General features: G+C 43.4%; 1 protein-coding gene across 3 annotated transcripts in view; it reads right to left on the reverse strand.

The window, feature by feature from the left end:
- tmem200b (transmembrane protein 200B) overlaps positions 1 to 16,099 on the reverse strand; it is a 102,710-nt gene that overhangs the window by 80,830 nt on the left and 5,781 nt on the right. For 2 of the 3 annotated variants that reach the window (XM_056399253.1, XM_056399254.1), the window contains exon 2: positions 9,491 to 15,412. In XM_056399253.1, the coding sequence (XP_056255228.1) occupies positions 14,112 to 15,362 (1,251 nt within the window). In that variant the 5' untranslated portion in view covers positions 15,363 to 15,412 and the 3' untranslated portion in view covers positions 9,491 to 14,111. Of the gene's footprint in view, positions 1 to 9,490; positions 15,413 to 16,099 lie in introns of those variants that run through there. The other variant, XR_008829870.1, reaches the window with a different exon arrangement.

Consider the following 16,099-nt stretch of genomic DNA (forward strand, 5'->3'; position numbering starts at 1 on the left):
ACACATGAACACAAGGAGACTGGACAAGCTGGTAAAAAAGGCTGGGTCTGTGCTTGGCAGCAGTCTGGACTCACTCAGGACTGTTGTGGAGAGACGCATGCAATGTAAGATGGAGGCCATCTTGGACAATACCAACCATCCTCTCCACAACACAGCAGCTAATAGAAAGGTTCAAGAGATCCTTTGTTCCCTCTGCCTTCAGGCAAATAAGTGGACTCATTTAATTATTATTATTTTTTATTATCAACTTTTATTATTTTTATTATTACCATTGAGCTACTGGACACATGAATTTCCCCTAGGGGATGAATAAAGTATATATCTATCAATCTAGTCTATCTGCTACATTTCTCCAATATACATCTCTATATTTACAAATCCAAACACAATGAATGAAACTCTAATAATGGTAACTTACATACGCCTGTCTGCCTTCTCTTTTCCTCAAGTATTTGTTTGTAGTCAGCTCCAGATTTGGCTCCAGCAATGTGTGCTTATTATGTTGATAAAGATTTTGGAAGTGACTACTTATTTTTGCTAAAGTGGTAAAGCTTGAAGGCAATCACTAACTAAGAGTGATGCATTTTTGATCCTGATTTCATGACTGGATGTTTAATCAACTTTGTTACTTCAGGAAATCACTCCTATCTGTGAGGAGCTGCCAGGAGATGGAAGAGAGATTCTACAGCAGTGGACATGTTTTTGAAATGCTTGATGACAATGAGCTTATTGAAAAATCGTTTTAATATCTGAGAAGATATTTCCAATAATAGAAATTACAAATTTTCCCCACATTTAAGGCAGAGACTGGCCTAACATAAAAGCCACAGCATAGGACTTCTGTGCATCAGCTTATTAGGACCCATAGTCATGTTTTATTAGACCCTACTCTGCTAATCCAAAAATGGGGGATCGAAGAAGAGGGGCATGAGTGGAGCTGGTTTGTGGCAAGCATACGCTCACCCACCTGTCACTCAAAGAAGCCACACCCTCAATTATGCAGAACTTTGATAAAATGTAAACAGGTGAGTTATATAAACAGCTGTCATGAAGGAGGAAATTAGCTCGAGAGACCAAAACTGTTTTTGTACCAGGCTGTAAACATGTTTATTTCTGCTGTAAACTTGGACATTTTAACATGGGAGTCTATGGGGATTGACTCGCTGTTGGAGCCAGACTTCATTTTCCAGCCTCAGAGGTTGATGCTCAGTCTTATGAGAGAGAAGGGATAAACAACCTATATGGCTATTTTGGTTGGAGGACTTGCTGGTTTGAGGTGCATTTAAGTTAACTAGGGGTGTAGCTGAAAGGTGAAGTGGACAGAGGGACGGAGGACACCATGTTGTTTGTGGAGTGGTGAGTCACAGTCCACAGAGGTTTTATTGTGCCTGTGCAATATATGCAAGATGCAGCACTATTATAGGAACTGTGAAACAATGTGGTTGGATCGAGCTGATTCCCTGCAGTTTAGTCAAATTCTCCCCCAGCTTAATGTAGTGAATAAGCTGCATTTATTCATGTTTTGAAGCCACATGAGCAGTTTTGTTTATAGTCTACTACAAATGGCATCTTTGTTTAATACCATCTTGTAATTAATTTTGGCATTATATTTTCACATATGACCTCACATATCTATATTTATAAGATCTAAACATAATAATAAAATAAAGTGGTGCTATTTTCCATACTAGCCAGAGAGCTGGACAATGTCTTACTGTTTTCCGGGAGTCGTGCTGTGCTTCATAAATAACTGTCAGATCCTACTCTGGGTCTTAGGTTGTAAAGGTGGCTGAGTGAGAGGAGAAAAGGTAAACTGGACAGAGATCCAGCTTCATCCTGTGTGAATAGCAGATTGTCTGCCTCTTGTCTCCCCTCAGCCCCCCTCCCTCCTGCTTTTGCAGCCCTGGAGCAGATTCATGGCTGCAGCCTTGAGATCAGTGGTAAACAAGTCAAGGAATCTTTTCACACTGACCACACACACAACACAGACTAAAAACCTATAAATGGACAGATATGCTCAGCTGTAAACATCAACCCCCGGCTCAACATGTAAACACAGATGAACACATAATCTTCCCATTAATACAACTGCAGCGTGTTTATGAGAGCGCGGTCAGAGAGGACCTCAGTCACAGTGGACTGGTCCGCAAGAAGCCGGCATATAGAGGCTGGAGTATGAATATATGAATGAAAGACCTGCACGGGAGGAAGTCTGACGCAACAAGCTGGCTCAGTGTTTAGAGCCAAGTCACACACATGCAGGAATGGTGCCAATTAATGCTCCTACACAGAGCTGCTTCAGCACAGAAGATAGTTCTGGTTTTCTTTGTCCAGGTTTTTAGATTTTCTGCCTCCACCACAGTACAAAGCAAGTGAATGGAATGTAATTAGAAATGTTTGCAGCAGAAACAGTGTCACCCATTACTCTGGATCATCCACACAACTCACTGCACGCTGTTCCTATGCGGTCTGTTCACAGTTAAAGGTTCAGTAAATGATCGTCACTGCCACTAGATGTCACTCCACCAGCGTCTCAGACCAAAACAAAACAAAGGCTTCGTCGGCCACACCTCCCCCTCCCCTCCCTTCACGTTCCCAGTCAGACCAGTCAGGTGTTATAAAGCTCAGTGAAAGTGTACTAAACACACAACAAGAAGCTCAACTGAATAAAGTTACTGTGAACACGAGACAAAAAAGAAACAATCTAAGCACAACCATTAGCCAGCGCTAGCATTGCTGTGATATGCTTCACAGCAATGCAGTTAGCTAACAACTATTAGACCACACTAGCATTGCCATGGAGCATATCACAGCAATGCTAGCGTGGTCTAATAGTTAGTTAGCCAGCTAGCAATAGCAACATTAAGTTAGCTAGTGTTATCATGTCTACTCTAGCCATCACTAATGAAAACGTATAACAGCTTGTAGGGTTCTCGTCTCAGAAAACCAGATCAGTATCGGCTCCACGGTCGGACTGGGAAAGGAATTCAGTCTTGGACTGATCCACTGGGACCGGCCACCAATGACACTGACAGAGCCAGTAAAAACTTTTAAAACTTTATGGATGTTTTGACCAGGATTTGCGCTGGTAGTCCTGATTTGTCCAGTCCACCTGTGATCTGGTCTCATCTCTTTCCTAGACAAAAGTTTGGTTTCTTCCTCAGTGGAGGTAATTCTGGAAGGTCACTTTCACCTGAATGCTGCGTGCTGCACTGTGACATCACACCTGTGGGTGGAGCCTGTGTGTTTATAGTGGGGAGGACCAACAGTTTAACAGGAGGGACTCATCACTAACATGCTACAGGACCAACTACCAAAACTCAGAATAAAGAGGCTCAGATTACAACCGCTCAGGACGCCATAACTCCACTAAATCTTTACATAAAAAAAAAAATGTTTGCTGCTTTATTAATGTTTAAAATCTAGTTACGTTTCCAAAACCTTTAAGTCTGTAGCCGACTTAAAATGTGTCCCTATCCACAGAAATAAATGGACCAAGATTGTGTGTAAACAGACTCATCACTTTTTCATCTTAAAATTAGTGTGAAAATTTGTAGTGGTTGTAGTTTACATGATGTGAGTGATGAATTAATATCAACTCTGCAGTCCCCCTCAACTCCAGGAAGATTTTTTGTGAAGTCTCTGTATGTTTCCGTCTCCGTGGTGAAATGGTTGATTGCAGCGGCCATTATTGGACTTGCCCTATTTGTTGTGTGCGATTTTTTTAAATAGACATACTCATGTAGTCTTCATACAGGCCTACAAAAGCCCGGAGAGGCAAGTGATTTTTTTTTTCTGGGAAGAAAGAAAAAAAATAGCAAAATGACTTTTTTCACTTTTTGCCATTTATTATGGAAATAATGATATTCAGTATGACGTGTTGCATTCAGATTTTAGCTCAAGTGTGAGGGCTAGTGTGGTATCTATGTTGCCAGGTACAGTTTGCTGTAGTATCTGTATTTAGCCTGTACGTTAGCTGTAGGTTCATGTAAATCTATGGACTTTATAACCGTAGCAAATCCCACTTTTTATGCATAAAGTGGGAGGAGGTCTTCACGTGTCGCCACCCTAGGCCACCACATTGTGTTGATCAGGGCCTGGGTTAATATTCAAACCTGAAGCTGCCAACTATGACTCCTGTGGTTTTACAGATTTGCTTGGTGGAGATGGAAGAGGTGGAGCAGACAGTTCGAGCACTTGAGTAAATCCAGCATTAAACTTGACAACTGCTGACAGTTTCCTGTTTGGAATCTGAATGGAAGAACACCCAGCTCACTTCTCTCACAACGCAAGCACGCATGCACACACACACACACACACTCACACACACACTGCTGTCTGATCATCTCTCAGTCACCTTCCTCTGAGAGAGGTTGTTCAAATGCATAATGTCTTCTCAGTCAGAAACAAACTGCGCCTCAGCAAGCTCTCCACATTATTGATCTGGAAAACTTGACAACAGCGGAGACCTACAGGAAGAGAAAAGCAGCGTGGAAACAGGGGGAGTGTTCGTGCTGCTATCTGTGTGACTCTGTAAGAGCTCAGTCATCTGCTGGCTGGGCTCCTGGTGGGTGGAAAAAGGCTCTGCTGATAAGATCCCTCAGGAATCTGCACAGTGTTAAGTCATATTTAATAACATTTTATTATGAAGCTGCAGAGAGACCTGAAGAGTTTCAAATCCTACAACAACAAAACACCATAGAAGTGTGAGGTGGGAGGGGCTGCTGATTTTCCCCGTTCTGTATTCCCATTTCAATTTTCTCTTTAAGAGATATCCTCAGTGTTGCTTAACATAGAAATATTAACTGATTAAATGTGGAAAACTGGAGGAGATCATCAGAATTTCATGTGACTTGACTCGATTCTCACCACAGTAACTTGAGACTTGCACATGTGACTTACTCCCACCTCATGTGAATTAACATTTACTGCTTTAAGCACTTTGACTGTGTGAAACTGTGTGCCATTATTACCATATTTAAATGATATTGCATCTCCTCCCTCGACATGACAGCTGGCTTTTCAACCCGCCTTCAAGTGTAGCTGTTCAGAAAAACACATTTGATTTGTGAGGTGGTCAAGTAACACTTACCTCTTTCCAGGAAGTTAGTTCTTCTTCCAGTGTGTGAGCTTGAACTCTGGTTGTGAGATTTTGTCATATTTTTTTTTTGTTTTATAGCTCAAATAACAGGAACTTTAATTGTTTAACTTTTCAGCTGCTTATGTGCCTGACACTAAAAGGCCTCTGTGGTTTCTCACCAGCCTACATGTTCTCTTTGGAAATCCATAATTACAACAACATTCTCCGTTGAAGCCTCAGAGGAAAAGAGCAGAAGGAGTCAGTCATATCTGAAAATGAGTTCAAAGATGCAGTGAACTTTTAAAGGCTTCAGTGTGATCCAACTAATTCTGAATCAGTCTGACCTTGTGAAAGTTTGAGTTGAAGGACGGTTACTGTGACAGCAGCTCCAGATAAGTGTAAAGCAGGTTTCAAAGACCTGAACAATCCGGGCTCATGTTAAATCCTCTGTAATCAAGCTAAATCAGTTATCTGTGTAGAAAGTGCAGATTTGTTGGATTTTAGAGTATGGCTGTATTACAGCATGGAGTGATGTAAGGGTCAGTCCAGGGGTCTCGAACTCAGATGTACTGACCCCCAGGCTTGCGTCCAGGTATTCACTCATAATGACAGAGGTGAAAAGAGCAGAAGAAACAAATGCTGGAACTATGGTGCCCCAGACTGGTCAACACATACAGAAGCCACAACATGAATGCAAGGCCACAACACAAATACAAAATTCAAAAGCCACATCACAAATACAAAAGCCACAACATAAATTCAAAAGCCACAACACAAATACAAATGCCACAACATAAATTCAAAAGCCACAACACAAATACAAAAGCCACAACCCAATGCATACGCCAAAACACAAATTCAAAAGCCACAACATAAATTCAAAAGCCACAACACAAATACAAAAGCCACAACACAAATTCAAAAGCCATAACACACATTCGAAAGCTATAACACAAATACGAAAGCCACAACACAAATTCAAAAGCCATAACACACATTCAAAAGCTAGAACACAAATTCAAAAGCCACAACACAAATTCAAAAGCCACAACACAATGCATAAGCCGCAAAACAAATTCAAACGCCACAACACAAATACAAAAGCCACAAATACAAAAGCAACAACACAAGTACAAAAGCCTCAATATAAATACAAAAGCCGCAATACAAATAAAAAAGCCACAACACAATTGCATGACACAAATAAGCAATGTTATTCAAGGTGTTTATATTTTCATATTTATGTACTGTGCCATCTAACATTACCTACAACTGTAATTTTATATCCAATTGAGGTAACTGAGGCTTTGGTTGTATTATTTTATCAAGGAAATTAATCAGTTTACTTTGAAAACTGTTGTTCCATATATGGCAGACTAAATGTAATGTTCCTTTTACACAAGGTTTAATTGCACAATGAACAATCTCTACAATTTATCTACTTTCACTGTAATGTCTCACTGTTATGTTTCACTGTAAAGTCTAATATCACTGATATGTCTCCCTACACGGGTACAGCTTTACATTCATCTGATTGACTAACGTTACCTAAGTGACGTAATGCTAATGTTACTGCATGGCTAGCTTCACAATAACCTGACGTTGGATGGCAGAGCACATGAATATGAAAATATAAACACAGTGAACAACATTGCTCATTTGTGACAATCACATAGTGACATTAATCACAGCTAGCAACAACGTTTCACTTACTTCTCAAACTTCTTCAAAAACGTTCCCAGTCAAAAAAGTCTCCCGGCTACCTGGACCAACAGTATAGACGGGCCGCTGCTTACTTCCACTGTGGCTTAATTTGCATTTGTGTTGTGGCTTTTGCATTGTGTTGACCTGTCTTCATTTGTTTGATAGATCACAAGCCGAAACAACAAGTTTTCACAGCAAAAAGTGCCACAAACAGTTGTGCTACAAATGAGAGAAGAGAGATGCTATATCATTTAAATATGGAGATAATGGCACAGCATTTCAAACAGCCTCTCTTGGAAAAATGTTGCACTCGTCTGTTCACATGAAAAGTTGCAAAAATAATCATATCAGGAATAGAAAAATAGTAAGAGAGTAGTACAATGCCTGGCTCGTTCCTCAGGTCCACACAGCTGGTCGATCACACTGTGAAGTGGGTTTGAATGTCAGCTCGTCGGTTTTGGAAAAAGTCACAGAGATCAGAGCGCTGTGGGGAGAGGGGGGTTTCCAACACTATCTGACCATCTGACATGCAGCACGGAGAGAGTATAAATCAAGTTTCCTGACACATCATAGCACAACACACCCCAACTAACGCAGCTCCTTGCATTGTTTTATCTGTCTGATTGTGGATATAGGCGTTGCAAGAGGGCCACCAAATAGGAAGGAGAATTTTTTGCCAATAATTTTGTAAAAACGTAATAAAGTTAGGTTTGTTGTCATTTCCACACCTTTATGTACAGTCTGTGTACCATACAGTCTATGTAAGTGATTGTTGCAGTATTTGTGTTTGTGTATTTTTTATTTTTTTAATTTATTTATTTGCATGATGCTACATTTCTAGCTAGTTTGTGCATGGTTTAAGAATAAGGACTCATCTTTCTCTAATGGTTATAAGCAAGTGGTTCATTAACAAGAAAAGCTCAGCAGCAGGTTTAGCCCACAGACTGTAAATAAAGACTGATGTAGCCTCTGTGACGTCACTCACAGGTTTCTGGAGCTCAGAGTGAGCTGCTCCACTGTCACCATATTGGCAGTGTTTGACTCCGCCCCTAACTCCCAGCTAATCCAAAAATGGTCAAAGAGGAGGGGCATGTGGAGTCGAGACTTCAGTGCATGCCGGCTTGTGGCAAGCATATGCTCACCCACCTGTCACTCAAAGAGGCCACGCCCTCAATTATACATAACTTTAACCTTAATAAAATGTACACAAGTGAGTTATATAAACAGGTGTCATGATGGAGGAAATGAGCTCTAGAGACCCAAACTGTTTTTGTACCAGGCTGTAAACATGTTTATATCTGCTGTAAAGTTGGACATTTTAACATGGGAGTCTATGGGGACTGACTCACTGTTGGAGCCAGACTCTAGTGGTCATTAGAGGAACTGCAGGTGTTGGTTTCTCCCATGGTTGAGCTTGGTCTGTAACCATAGTGTCATGTCAGCCAATCATTGATACAGACACATGATCTTCAGCCACTGGTTTCAATGAGGTGTGAATGTCAGTGTGCAGAAGCTTGATCTCTTCTTGAGTTACAACAGCAAGTGAGTTTAGTGACAGCGGCTCTGTGATGTTGTGTTCGAAGTATCTTGTGGTGAACAGTGTATCTGCTTCATACGCTCTCATGGTGGTGCAACTGTAAATTTGAGTTGAGAGCAGAGACTGCATATTACCAACTTTGATTTCCACACTGAAGTGAAATGAATCAAGAACAAATGCCTCAGGGGAGACTGGAAGAACACATTATGAAATCCACACTGTGAAACTCCCACGTGTGCTTTAGAACGGCGTCAGCAGCAACGTGTACAGCCTCGGTAGGAAATGAGTTGAAACACTGATAAACAGGGTGAAAATACAAGCTTCAGACAATGTGGAAATAATTATCCTGCTCTTGCTTCATTTTGGAGATGCCACTGTTTCATTAATCCCTGCTTGCCAAATACTAATGAGTTGGGTATATTAACTGATGGAGAGCAACATTCACATGCTAGTGCAAATGGTCCCCTGGCTGCATCTTGAATCAATAGAGTCATTCATTACAGCAACCTCTCTTTCCTGGTTCTGCTCTGTTGTGGTTGGCAGTGTGGTGAAAGCTCGACAGATCAGCTGAGCAGATGTCTGAAAATTATGAGCCCAGAGTTTTCACATCTGCACCCTCTTGCCCTCCTGCAGCCTCGCAATCCTCTACCTTCCTGTGCTTTTGCCACAGAGGGCAGGAGGTCCTGCCTGCTCGCTTTACGAGCTGGTACGAACCCAGAAGCCATCTTGTAAATGACCAATTAAATAAAAAGAGATGGCGGGGGACTGCATACCTGCCCGGAAGGGACCATAAAATCTAATAAGAAGGGAAAAATTTGGAACCTGCAGGAGGCTCTGCTGAGAATAATTGCAACTGGGGAATTCCCCACCGCCACCCCTCCCCACCCCTGCTCAGGACTGCTTCGAAATATCAGGCTGGTGCTGTAGAGCGGGAGAGGGGAAAAAATCCATTTTCATTCATCAGGTGATAAAGTGAACGCAGCGCTCGCTGGTCCCAGATGGATGTTTTCAGCCTAAGGAATATGGATGGAATGCAAAGTCTCCTTCGGGGTGAGGGATGGGGTCGCAGGAGCGAGCGCGGCGAGATGATTTGCTGCATACATATACAACCAGCTGCCGTTACCTTGACAGTGTGAATAAGAGAGATGACAGCAAACAGGAGCTGCTTTTGTTTTGCTTTATATTTGCAACAAAGGCATGGCAATGTTGTTTAATCATGTGGTCGACACAGCCGCCGATTGTTCTGTCGGACCGCTCATATTGCTTGGTATACATACAGAACACAAAGGGTCACATGGCATACAGAACAGGCAGCACAGACAGAAAGAAAACCAGAGAGACTGTCGATTCAAACGAGGAGGGGTCACCTCTGCACTGGGTGTAAAGGGAGGGAAGGAGGTGGGGGGTGGGGGAGTGGGGGGGGGTGATACTCTGATTTATATTCCCTCTCCTCTATGACACACACCCAGCTGTATGCAGTAACACTGATCATCTCACTAAATCTAACCAGAGCTGCGGACCCGCCTGGTCTGCGCAATCAATTCTGTCCATTTGATCAAAGGTTGGGGAGGGCGGAGGGCGGAGGGCGGAGGGCGGGGGTGGATGTGGATGTGAGTGGGCAGGGCCTCCTCATAAATAGTGGGTGCATTCTGAAAGGAGAAGATCAACAGGGGACGGGCAGGAGGCTGTGCCCCTGCTTTCATTACGAGCTGATATCTGAGACGACCAGGAGCAGGACGACAAAGAGAAATTCTCATTCGTTATTAAAGATAATGCAGCTTTTCTTATTTTTGTCTTTCTAATTGGTGACAATAACACCAAGTTCACTAGTAGCTGAGGTCTGGGAACAATGACGTCTCTATACAGAGTCATGAAACATGAGCAGAGGGTCAGTTTAGTGACACTGTTTGGTGGTAACACTTTAAACACACAGTATGCAACTTATGTCAGCTTGTTTCTCTGATAACTTCAGATCCTTCATCTGGTTCAAATATAGAGCTGAAAACCACCAAGGTGTAAAAAGTGTATGTGGCTTTAAAACTAGATAAAAGTCAATGTTGAGCTTCTGTCAGACAAACACACTGACACATGATCACAGAGGATATGATGTCATGTCACCAATGAAACGTTACCACGATTAAAATCACAGATTTCTCTGGTTTGAGAATTAATGGAAACATTTGGGAAAATTTAAGAACATAACTCAACAAAAAATACATTTTCATGTGGAAAAGTTACATATTGTAACTTGAAGTTCCCCTGTTAAGCATTTAAAAGCCATATATAAACATTTAATAAATAGTTTATAATAATGTAGGTATAGACAGCAATAATGACATTTTAAGTGCTTCTACTACTTGTATACAGTATTTGTCAGCAATTGTAACTTCTATGAAGACAAATTTTATCATACACACAAGGAGTTGTAGTTGTTGACACTTTATATCCGCTCACTACATTGCAGTGTGTTGTAAACCATTTATAAAATGTCAATATACTGAACAGGGGGACTTGAAGTACAGTGTTACCACCGAACTTATGTGGAAGCATTCATGGATAAACTGCAGTGAGCCAATGACAGTCTCATAAACACAGATTCAGACAGCCAGGGTTTCATACGTCACAAACCTAAGGAACCAATCCTGTCAAGTTGTGGGAGTGGGGGGGCGGGGCTAAATAAACCTGAAACCTGATGCATTAGCAACAGCCACTAACACTGTGTCAGCCACTGCCAGTTACAAGCTAACAAACTACATAAACAAATACAAGATGCTAACTGCGCTAACCGCTCTGATCCGTCTGCTAGTCTCTGGTTCTGGTCTCAGACTCCTCCTCTGAGTCTGGGTCTGACTGAGGCTCAAACATGTGGCTGAGTCTCTCTGATGTTTCACCTGTCCACCTGGAGCCAGCAGGTGGTGGGCGGGGCTCAAGGCCTGATCCAGGTTTCTCAATCAGGAAATAGGAGGAGATGAGCTTGTTTTTCACTTTTTATGTGAGAAAATCAAGCTAAACAAAATACTTTAACAGAGTTTAAAACATGTCTAAGAGGAACATTAAGCACTGAACTAAGTTCATTACATGGATGACACAGACCTGAACATGCTATGGTTTATGGTTGCTGACTCAGATATTGTCCAGGAGGGCAGAGTGGTGGTCTTGGGAGAAGATTTGCATCTGGCATGCTGTGCCGTGTTTAGCTGTTTGATCCCGGCTGCGGCTCTGAGCTGCATATGATTCTCATTTCTCTGTTCCTTCAGTAGGAGGATGGTTTATTTACTCACATCTGGTTTCTGTTTTGACCCTTAAAGATGAGTAAAATATGCTGGTGTAGGCAGAGCAGCGCACAGAGCTAAAACGTGGTTAATGTAATAAACATAACTGCATGACTGTGTGTGTGAAGGTGACTGGCTATGTGCTGTGTTGGGGTGCTCATGGTACGTGTGTGAGTGTGTGTGTGTGTGTGTGTGTTTGGATAAGGGCCCTTTGTGAAAATAATGCCCAGGACCCATGATCATGATAAGCTGTCCATAAGGCAAACCGTATAATTATTACCCAGAGTCCACTCCAAAAATCAGGGGCCAGATGCATAAAACTCTGTGTAGATTCATGATTAAAACTATGTGTAAGCACAAAACCAGAAATATACATACACATTCTTCTCATCAGAGTTAGCCATGTGTTCTCGTGGCTCCACTTTATAAATCTCACTCATTGAGAAATTGGGCAATAAATGGATGAAGACCCTCCTTTAATCAATCAGTTCGCATATAAAAACACTGTCTGTGCCACAAGTGATCAGACACAGAGAAGAAAGACGAGAAAGAAGTGCTGCGTCTCTGCTGCTGCAGCTCTGGCTTTCTACAGAGAGTTTACAGGTTACTGGAGCGTTGGATTTTTTTTCATTATAAGTTCATTTCTAATTTATTTTTGACAGAAAACTAAAACGTCTCAGTCTCCACATGCAGCTGCTGAAATGGTTAAAAATATAATTATATTTTTTCATGTCCGTGTCACATTCAGATTCAGCCTAGACATAGAAACTATGGTGGAAGGAGTCAGTTTTATGTGATGTTGCTGCTGTGATGTCACTATGACATCACACACAGGTATTTTCTTCTTTCTTTCTGCTGGGAGACTGAAAAACAGGTGAGATGCTGAATCTCTAGATCACACAGGCAGTGTGTCACTGTAACCTGCACCGAAATGGAAGCCGAGACGTGCTGCAGCCGCCACACACACACACACACACACACACACACCACACACCACTGTGTTCCTGGCATTAAGTACAGTCATCGGATGCTCGGGTTCTTAAGCTTGTTTAACTTAAAGCTGCATCAGTAGATTCTTTTGGCTGCAGCCAGTGCCAACTGACATTTGCCAGACAATCACTGGGCTGGCACATAAAGACACACAAACACTCACACTCCCATTCATTTAGAGTTGCCAGTGAGGCAGGAAAACAGAGCACCCAGACAACAACGTGCACCCAGAGCCTTCTTGCTGTGAGGGGAAGGTGCTGACCGCTGCACCACTGAGCTGCTGGATGTTAACATATAAAAATACTGATTCATATTGATTAATTGATTGAATAGGTGAGACGCCAGCTGCGAGGTGTCAGTGTGTTCCTGGCCTTACAGATAGGAGGTATCAATTTACTTAATGAGGCTCCAGGCTCCAACACTGTGATCAGTAAATATTCAAATAGTATCAGACAATTACAGAATGACTCACAATAAATAATCAGGATATGAAACGATGCTGAAAAAAACCACATTATTTCTTTTTATGATTGTAAAATTGTTATTGCTGTGTGAACAGTAAAACTTATAATGATGATAATGAATGAAGCCGAGAAGTTGTTTATTTTATTTTATGTTAAATTACGTGTCTCGGCTAATTTTGTATTTTCACTGGTCAAAGGAATGAGTGAGGTGACACAGTCTGTGTTTACAAAGACCAATTTACGTGCGGGGAGTTGCGTACGAATGGTTTTTGTGTGTACGCATCATTTATGCATCTGGCCCCTCGTCATGTTCCCAGGCCTCAGCAGTGGAGTTAGTGAGTGCGACGTTGTCCCCGTGGATGCTGCAGGAGTAACGGCCATATGTGAGAAAATAGGACCCAGATTGTAATAAACCAGAATAACCCTTTAACTATCATTACGTCTTATACACATAAAACCAACAATGACATAACTCTGCATAAGTATTAAGATGTAACATACTGTACATCACTGTCATGCATTGCATTTGGAATATGGGACATCAGCTGAGGAAAAAGTCCCATTTTTGTAGAGCTGTCAGCACTTCATGGGCTCAGGGCTCCAGGTAGTTTGGTTCAAAAGTGATTGCACAGTGAAAACAATCCTCCCTCCTCCCCTCTGTCTCTTCTTCTCTGGGTTGTGCTCGCCGCTGGAAACAGGCAAATGCATTTTGGCACTGAGAAACAAGTTCATTTCTCGCATTGCTGCCAACCCAAACCGAAGAGAACAGCCTGTCAAACTGCTTTTCCCGTCTCTGACAGTGTGGGATCGGCATATTGTTCCTCCACTTCGACGATACGAACATCTTCTGCATCCAGCCAAGCAAAGACTGTAAGCTCCGTGCATCAGTATTCCACTGAAGACAGAGAACAGGCTGAAGTATTGGAAGATCCTTGTGAGAAAAACTGTACTCCAAACGACGTAGGGCTCAGTTTCTGTCGGCCTCACACACAATTTAAAACAAAAATATAGTGCAGTTTTTAAATCCAGGGGAAAATATAATTTCTGTGAAACTAAACCCACCATCACTGGAAAGGCCCAGAGCCAAAGCTCTTATCCCACTGGGAGCACTGCTGCTCTAACTGGTCCAGCAGTTTGTCCACAGAGTCCTCTTTGTTCTCTAGTTTCAGGTAGCGTCTGCCACAGCCCAAGTCCAGCCGAGGCCAGCTCCGGTGAGTCTGCTCCTCCGCAGCATCCGCCGCCTGCCCCCGGATGTTGACACAAACCTGTGAGCCCGCCTCTCTCCTCTCCCGATTTCTCTGACCCTCCTCTGCGGGCGTGTGGAGGCCTTCCTCCGGGCACGCACCAGTTCCGGCTACATAAGGCTTAGTCCTGTAGCTCATACTGTAGCAGCGCCTCGGCTGAGCGGCCGGGATATCCACCTCGTCCACCCCCAGGGTGGACATGGAGCTGGCAGACACCAGGCAGTTGTTGAGCTTGACGAGCTGGGTGGCGTGCAGATCGAAGCTGACGCCGCCCCTGTGCTCAGCCCCGGACTGCGTGTTAAAGTCTGTCTGACTGGAATTGCATGAGTCGGAGTGGGAGGAGTGGAGGGAGGGCGGCGGCGGCTCTGATTCCTGGTGGTGGATGGCTTCTGTCTGGAGCACGGCCTGTTGGTAGATGCCCTCCACACTGTCCTCGTGGTCTCTGGGATGTCTGGTCTGGAGGAGCGGCTCAGAGCTGGCCAGCTGCTGCAGACAGAGGATGTTGAGATGGGCAGCTGGTAAACTGCTCACCCACTGGTAGTGTTTGGCCATCGAGTTGGCGGCCGCTATTTCCTTAAGGTCCGCCGAGGGCACGGCCGCAGACACGGAGCAGATAACGCTGCGCATCTGAGCCAGCAGCATCTGAGTCTCTCTGTCCCTGTTCTCATACAGGACTGTGTTGGCACATATGAGGATGAAGAGTCCCACCCCCATGATGACAGGCCCCAGCAGCTTCATTCGTTCACTGTGGATGAGGCTGGCTGTGGAAAAGAGGTCCTTAGCTCCCAGACTCCAACCAGAACTCTGTGACTCAGAGATACTTTCTCTCTCTGCAGCTCCCAGGATGGACGGCCTGGATATCCGGTACGGCCAGTAACCCGCCACGGCCAGAGCGGTGCCCACCACCACTACAATCACCCCCAGCACCAGGAAGGCTCCAGGCAGCGAGCGGATGCGAAGCTTGCCTCGGATCACCCCGTCCTTCTTCTTCCTGCCTCGTAAGGTGAAGCGAGACTTCCGTCGGCAGGAAGGTGACGCTGGTTTAACATCTCGGGCCTTCTGGGTCTTCATGGCACAGGTCAGTCCAGAGCTACTGCTCCTGGTCACACCCTGTCAGAGGACTGACGGAGCGAGGAGATGTCAAGGGTTAATGCAGCAATAACATTGATATACTGAACATGTTGCATCCGTTAAAGTCAAATGCATCTTGTATATATGGCTTTCCTTTTCAACTTCAGCTTATATATCACAAAAATGTCATACGTAGATGTTTCGAATACAGGTACATAATTGTGCATTGTTACGTCTCCGCACCGGCAACAGTCAGAGCCGGAGGCATATTGTTTTAGGGTTGTCAGTCCGTCCATACATACGTCCCTCACATTCTCGTGGACGCAACCCCAGACAAACAGCAGCTGCCTCTGACTGTCTTTTCACCTGTTTGACTGGTTCATGTAGTATTCCTAAAAATTATGTTTTTTTTCTCTTGAAATTTTACTTTTGTAATTCCTGTAATATTATGACTTTATTTTCGAAATTTTAGATTTTTTTTCTCCCTCAATGTGGCCCTAATACTCATCGTATGTATGATGTGAGAGGCATCTCTGAGAAAGTCTTTGGGGAATGAAGCTGGACCACTGACCCAAAGCCCCCTTTTTTTTTATCGTATTTCCCCTTTTCTTTCTGTCTCTGTTTCCCTTCCCTCTGGTTTTATGGTGACTCCAGCGATGGGGAGAGTTTGCGTGCTGTGTGACGGTACTGCAAGGATATTGAGGAACAAATAAAAAGGCAGGATATCAGGATGATGC

This window comes from Seriola aureovittata, chromosome 16, assembly GCF_021018895.1.
Source record: "Seriola aureovittata isolate HTS-2021-v1 ecotype China chromosome 16, ASM2101889v1, whole genome shotgun sequence".
Lineage (NCBI taxonomy): Eukaryota > Metazoa > Chordata > Actinopteri > Carangiformes > Carangidae > Seriola > Seriola aureovittata.